This window comes from Aplysia californica, unplaced genomic scaffold (assembly GCF_000002075.1).
Source record: "Aplysia californica isolate F4 #8 unplaced genomic scaffold, AplCal3.0 scaffold01260, whole genome shotgun sequence".
Lineage (NCBI taxonomy): Eukaryota > Metazoa > Mollusca > Gastropoda > Aplysiida > Aplysiidae > Aplysia > Aplysia californica.
In genome coordinates, this window is record NW_004798530.1 from 88,493 (window position 1) to 96,236 (window position 7,744).

The 7,744-nt window shown below is 41.8% G+C and overlaps 1 protein-coding gene across 1 annotated transcript in view; it reads left to right on the plus strand.

Moving 5' to 3' along the window:
* Positions 1–7,744, plus strand: part of LOC101845440 — a 53,848-nt gene that overhangs the window by 14,907 nt on the left and 31,197 nt on the right. Inside the window, exons 7-9 of the mRNA XM_035973470.1 lie at positions 397–528; positions 1,422–1,458; positions 7,627–7,652. Of these exons, the coding sequence (XP_035829363.1) occupies positions 397–528; positions 1,422–1,458; positions 7,627–7,652 (195 nt within the window). The remainder of the gene's footprint in view (positions 1–396; positions 529–1,421; positions 1,459–7,626; positions 7,653–7,744) is intronic.

Here is a 7,744-nt window from a genome sequence, read left to right on the forward strand (position 1 = left end):
TCTCTCTCTCTCTCTCTCTCTCTCTCTCTCTGCTTTGTAACTTTCATAGATTGATATCCCTGCCTTGTATTCTTTAACCCACAGACTGTACACGAGTGACAGAAAAGAACAAACCGATTTGCCTCTTCCCGACTATAGTTATGCGATCTTTTTGGTGGACCTGCGGACTTAATCATGTTTCAAGTTTTAGTGCATGTTTTATGGCATTTGCAACACAAATAGACCACACAAGTGCCGACGATTAGAGATGATACTTGAGAGTAGCTTACACAGAAATTAGGAGAAATAAGAACGATAGGCATTTGATACTAGAAATGAAAGAGCAGACCACACCACAGCCCCCACGAGCCACCCACATTTATTCCTTTTTCTTCTTTGCTTATGTGTCCTACATAGTCCTGAACGAGACAGTGGGAGAACAAAGCGGTGATCAGACGACTATAGCAGCAGCAGTTGGGGCAGCCTGTGCAACGTTGGTCCTTTGTTGTGTCACCACGGCTGTTGTGTATTGGTTTTTAAAAAGGAAAGGTAAGACTTTCTAATATAGGTGTTTTTTCGCCACCTTCGATACAATTTAGGAGACATGATTCCAATCCTGGCTGTCAGGGCCATCGAGTCTGAGAGGGATACAGCATCCCAGCAGGAGATGTCCCGAGATAATTGATTTTAAAAATATTCTTTGAATGCTCCCCACTCAAGAATTAGGCTCGGGTCTCCTGCGTGCTACACCGCAAACTGTGGTTGAGATATGTTCACATTAATTAAAATATAATTATTGCAAAGGAAGTAATTACAATTATGTGCTTGTACTGTATTGTAATAGGTGCCATTTTGTAACGTAATTCTGTTGTACGAGTAATGGGCAAATGCGCAGAAAGAAAAAAAAAGAAAAAGACACCCCAGGCTCAACACGCTGCACAAAATGGAATAAAATTAGATGACAAAATATGGTGAAATGTAGATGTGGTAAAAAGTGTTAAGCTGGAAAAAGCCAAGAAAACAAATTTAATTACTCTTATCCATAGGAAGATAAGGAGGAATAAGTCATCATTCTATTTTGAAAACATCATGTCTCTTTGCCAAGTCATGAGTGCTGACTTGTGTGGCTGATGTAGTTGAAACATAAAAGAAGAACGTTGCTGGGTGAACAAAACAGCTTGACAATGTTGCCAAATTAGAGCCGTAATTATTTTTCAGAGGAAAGTTTTTCTCACAGTTACAAAACAACATGTGGTCGTTTTCATAAAAATGAAATCTAAACTTTCCCCGAGAGAATTCCAAGCCTAACAAGTATATGGTAAAACAGTTACTGTGCTCTGTATCTTTAGATATAAATATAATGTACTGTAGTTTTCTGTCATATGCAGCTGAGTTTGACTTTTACTCTATAAAACCCAGTTTAATTCCTTTGCCTTCCGCAGGCTGTTTCCGCTGGATGGCTAAACCTATAGAAGAACAGTAAGTATCCATTAGTCATTTTTTTCTAGTTTTTTTATATTTTACCCTCAGCCCCCCGCCCCTCCTGCATTACTGTCAGCACCAAACTGGCCTTTAAAAATCTTTTAAATGTACGTGCTTGTTTTTGCCCCCATCGATATAACCCCTACCTTTTAAGAGGCAGCTTCCGACCCAACCTCTCAGGACCAACCCGGGCTTTAAGAGACTCAACACCCCTGCCAAAAGACCGAGATACCCCTACCTGGAATATGTGATACACCTTGTCTCCCTTTACTTATTTTGAAACGACAAGACTGTGTCTTGCTCTATGTGGACCGAGACGTTACTTTCTTGCGGTGTCCTTTATCAGTTTCTCAACTGTTCTGTTTTTGTGCTGGGACAAGTTTAGTATTAATATCTTCTGTCTATGTGTCGTAGTCAGTTTTGTGAAGACTGTGAAGCATTTGACGTTCTTTATGATTAAAGTACCTGAAATGTTAAATAGGACCGACATCAAACGTTTAGCAGTTAAGGTCTTTGCTGTGGCACGTAGGAGATCCGAGTTGGAATACCGGCTTGGGAGGATTTTTTTTATCTCTGTCTTGCTACAGTCAAGTTGTATCCCTTTAATTAAGCTTTTATTGGCCTCGACAGCGAGGAACGAGGACGGCATCTTAGATTATTCCAAGTGTATTGATGGGGCGAAAAAATACCTATATGTGAGGCAGCGTGGTGGAATCAGGCTCTCGTCAAAATGATCAAAGTGAAGAAACTTGTATTTTCCCCCAGGTTTGATAATTTTTATCCCATTTTTGTTTTTTGGCTCAACACCTTTCATGCACATTAAAGAACTCAATTCTGTGTGGATTTTTCTGAAAAACGTTGATTAAAGGCACAAAAAACGTAAATTTTCAGTTACCACGGACTCTTAAGCTAAGGAAATAACTAATCTTTGGCGTCCATTTTCTCACTAATTTTACCTATGAAAACAGGTGACCCCCACCTACTTCTTTCGCAAATATCTCGACTTGTATTCACGATAAATGGATATTTTTTCCATCCAAATAAAGACAGGTGAACAAGCTTTAAGATGTTACCAATAACTCTACATGCCCAGAAATTGACGAGCGCCTGATTCCACCACGCTGCCTCACATATGGAAATGGAAAGGTGTTTTGTAGAGCAGAAATTCCTCTATCTAGACCGACCTATAGCTGTGTTCCTGGTTAAACAGCTTTTCATTAAGTTAGATACAGTGAACTATTCCCGATTTCGGAAAAAGCACATTATAGATGAAAAGGATTAATGAAGAATTATTGAATATTTTGCACCAGAACCATGACGGTGCTGTGAGAATCAAGGTTGTAAGCAACAATTTAATATAAAACAAACTACGGGTTAGAAACCAGTGTATGGGTGTGGCGGCTAGGTGGTTTGCTGTTGCACGCAGGAGACCAGAGTTCAGTTCCCAAATGGGGACAACATTTTTTGTTGAGTATCTCGGTCTTTCTGGCACGATGTATCCCTATTAGCTCAGGTTGGCTGTGACTGGCAGGGTCGGAAGCACACCTTCCAAATGATCCAAAATGTGTTGATAGGGGCTGAAAACACCTACATTTGAAATGGTAATTTGGAGGAGTTTAGGCAAGGCTGTTAATTTGGCTGTATGCGTATGCAATCATACAATCTTTTCATGCAGACATATATACTTTCTTTCCCTTTTCTCCCTTTTTAAATTCTTGGGTTTAACTTCACAGTCAATACTGTTCGGTTATTCGAAGGAAGGGACCTCCGAATTTAACATTTATCTCCGACACGAGTGAGCAAAACAGATTGCGAGCCTTGAAAACTCCACAAAACAACACATGTTCAAAAATGACCAATTGCGGATTCAACCAAAAGACATTCCTTTCATAGTCCATCCTGATACTAACTGCAGAAACGGAACACTCGTAGTTTTCTTCCTCGAAGGATCAAGACTGGTGTATGGTAAGGATGGCATACTTGAATACGTGTCACGACACGATCGAATCAAGCGCTTGTAAATTTCGGGGGCACATGAAGTTATTGATATAGTCATTTAATGTTAAAGTTTGTTCTTTTGACGTGCTTTTGTTGAAAAAGTGATTCGTTTATTTCGAATAGAACTTAGAAGTAAATGTAGTAGTGATACATGCAACCAAAGGAGGTGGGGGTCGCCTGGTGTCAGAGGTAAAATTAGCAATAAAATGGCCGCCAAAGTTTGTTGTCTTTCAAAGCTGTTTTGTTCTTAAGAAACTGTAAATTTGGTCTGTAATTTTGATTATCCTTGTTTTCAGAGAAATTCCGGGTGGGGCGTGTTTTTTATTTAGAATTTCGACCACAGGTGGTCCATGGGTTTGCGCCCGGTAATTTTCATAAAAATCTGTTTTATTTTGGTATCAAAATGAGTGTTTTTACAAGGGGAATCCTTTCTTTGACAGATGAAACCGAAACTATTAAAAAAGAGTGCATTTTTTCTAACAAAAACATCAATTGAAACAAAGATGTATGCTTATCTGCCTTTTGGTACGCCACTTTGAATTCCGTAAACATTGTCGCTAACACCATCTCGAGAAAAACACAATATGGCTTCAGGATGCAGTTTTGCAGAAGAAATTGCTTTTGTTTCACGTGAGAACCTGCTCTCAGGTACAAAAAGAAGGAAAAACCCCGCCCCAATGAAACCAACTGAGAAAGGAGAGACATGCAGAGCTGAGGTTATGAATAAATACTTTGCTAGCATCAACAAGAAAGGAAACCAGAACAAACTTAGCCACACAATAAACAGCTGACCAAAAGGGCAGAACAGACCCCCAAGGCAAACCTGGAGGTGTTTGAGAAGGAGTTTACTCTGACGGAATTGAAGGCAGCCCTCAAAAAGTGTAAAAAGAGAAAGGCCCCATGACCAGACAACATCACCAATGAGATGATCCTCAACCTGACAGACTCTTCCCTCTCCATACTCCTGGATTTCTTCAACAGGACCTGGAATGAGGGACAGCTCCAAACAGAATGGAAGAAGGCAAACATCACACCGATACTGAAGAAGAACAAACCAGCAAGCCAGCCTTCAAGCTATAGACCAATCTCTTTAACATCATGCCTGGGTAAGGCCGTCAAGAGAATGGTCAACGACAGACTGTACTGGTGGATGGAAAACACCGGCACAATCAGCACATCACAGGCAGGATTCAGGATAGGCAAATCAACTATGGACCACCTCATCAGATTTGCGCAGAAGACCAGCGATGCCTTTCAAGATAAAGACAATATTGTGGCCGTCTTCATCGACCTGAGGCAGGCGTACGACCGTGTGTGGAGACAGGGACTGTTCTTCAAAATGCAAAAGCTTGGGATAGCAGGAAGGATGTTCAGCTGGATCAAGAACTTTCTGTCTTGCAGAACTATCCAGACATCATGTGACAGCAAGGTTTCTTCACAGATGACACTCAAGGAAGGCCTTCCACAGGGGTCAGCACTCAGCTGTTGTTTATGAACGACCTGCCAGATGTCATCTCCTGTCAGAAAGCTCTCTACGCTGACGACTTGCTCATCTGGAGCAAAGGAGGTGACATGAGAGCACTGAACCAAGCCATCAACGCACACCTGACTACTATCTCGTCCTACAGCCAGCTATGGAAAATGGAGATCAAAACAGACAAGACTGTTTTTGGACTATTCAGTCTCAAAAACAAGGTTACAGCAGGCCAGGTAAACCTTAAGATCAATGGAACCAACATCAAACATGAGGACTATCCCAAGTATCTTGGTGTACAACTAGACCGAAAGCTGTCGCTCAAAGAGCACTTAGGCGAGCTGACCAAGAAAGCACCTCCAGACTAAACCTTCTGAAACACCTTTCATCACTCAACTGGGGAGCTGACAAAGCAACCCTCCGACAACTTTATATAGGGTATGTCAGATCTGTGATTGACTACTCCCTACCACTACAATCCATAGCCAGCCAAAGCTCTTTGGCACAGCTTGGCAGTACAGAACAAAGCACTCAGATTTGTTTCTGGTGCGATGATGACAACGCTTACTAGCACCTGCGAAATCCCCACCAACATAGAACCACTGGACCTCAGAAGAAAGAGTGCTACACTCGAAACCTACGAATGATTTGTGCGACTAGAAGACAAGAACGAAAACAGAAACATGGCGGATGAGTGGGAACCAAGAACACGCATCCAGAAAACCTCCTTCATGCCAGAAGTAACAAAACTACTGAAGAAGTTTGACCCACATGAGAACAGAGAACCAATCACCAACATCAGCTGCGGACCTCTTTATTGGCAGGCACCAGAAATCACAATAAGGACGAGACTTCTAGACCCTTCTTGTGACAAGACCACACCAGAAGAAATCCTAATAACTAGTGCCCTAGAGACAGTGGACTTGTATGCTGAAACCCCTATTCATGCATACACAGATGGATCAGCAACAAACACTACACGGAATGCTGGATACGGATCCATCATCAAATATCGAAACAACATTGAAGAGAAGAAGCAGACCCAACTATTTGGCACATGTGGAACATACAGCTCCAACTATGACGCAGAGAGAGTTGCCATAGTAAAGACCCTGGAGCAGATCACCCAAGACTTTTTTGAAGGCGCAGTAACACCGGGGGATGTTGTTGTCTTCTCTGACTCAATGTCAGTGCTCCAAGCCGTCGAGGGAGGAGGAGACTACAGAGGTGACAGGAACATTCTCAGCCTTGTAAAACAGATGGGCATTACCTATGGCGTCCGGGTCACACTGCAGTGGGTGCCTGGCCATTCTGGAGTACCAGGGAATGTGACTGCAGACCAACTTTCAAAGTCTGGAGCAAGCCTGCCCCAGACAGACACAGTCGCCTCTTTACAGGCCTGCAGAGGGATCATCCTAGCCAAAAGCAGAGACGATTGGCTAAACAGATGGGCCAACACAGAAACAGGAAGATCTCTCTTCGGGTACATGGACAAACCCAACCCCAAAGACCCATCGAATCTCTTATGTAGAGCTGATCAGACTTTGATCTTCAAAGCGCGCACAGGACACTTGCACTCCAAAAAGCACATAGATAGAATTAACCCCATGTGGGAACCCCATTGCAGACACTGTGACTACCGTTGAACATCTTCTCCTTCACTGCCCAAACCTGGCAGTTCTTCGACGCAGGCTCTACACACACCTACAGACTTACAAAGCCTGCTCTTCTCTGACGCTGACCAGATGACAAGGACATGTGGTTACTTGAGGGAGGCATTGCGCTGCCAAGAGCGAAATGCTCGCAGCTAAAGGGATTTGAAAACAACAACAAACAACAACAACAACGTGAGGAGGAGCTGTGGGATGATGAAGAACCCCCTAAATCTATTGAAGATGAGAAGCCCTATCAGCTGATGCCAATGTTGACGATCTTAGATACGATGTCTTTCCCTCTCTACAATCGTATCGTGTAAATCTAATTTCTTCTCACGTTTTAGACATTGCAAGAGTAAACAGCTATCCTTTGTCAGGACTGGATAGTTCAAAACCCAGATTTAGAAGAACCGAAGAGATCTAAAGAGAATCAACTTGCATGTACAGAACTGATCAGGCAGTTGGCATAGATAGATAGTTAAACTAAAATTCCATACTGCTTCAAAGTCAAAAGTATTCACTGTTCACACAATCATACTAGGCATGGTCAAATCAAGCCAAAGGAAAAACTGTAAATCTTATTATTTAAAAATTCAATATTGAAAAGAAAACCAGATGCCCGTGTACTGCCTGTGACACTTTCCTGAGTTTGCAAGACGATAGAAACTGTCTTCTTCATTATCATGAGATGTGCTGACTCGTATACGATCCGGAATAGTAGTCTGTTAATATTATTATACTGGCCCTAGAGAATTTTTTCCATATTTGATTGGTCAACTTTAAATTCACAGATACTGCGTGTACACTTTAGTCATGTGTAATTCAGCCTACACCACAAAACAGCTAGTTTTTTTTGTTTCTTTTATCTAGACTTACATGTGTATTTAGTAAAATCGATACTTTTCTCTTTTTTCCTGTAGATCAAAAACTCTAATATAATGTAATGCCATACAAGGCCTATTTCAGTTAAATATTGACAGAATGCACTCTGCTCACAATAATGCTTAATCCGAATTCTTTCTGTTTTGATCCCATCAGGTCTGGAATCACACGGGATAACAATGGTAAGACTAGACAGGTACAAACGTGAATTTTCTTTTACTCAATATTCACGAGGACTGATGAAAAACATAATTAAATATCGCCCACCCCCCCC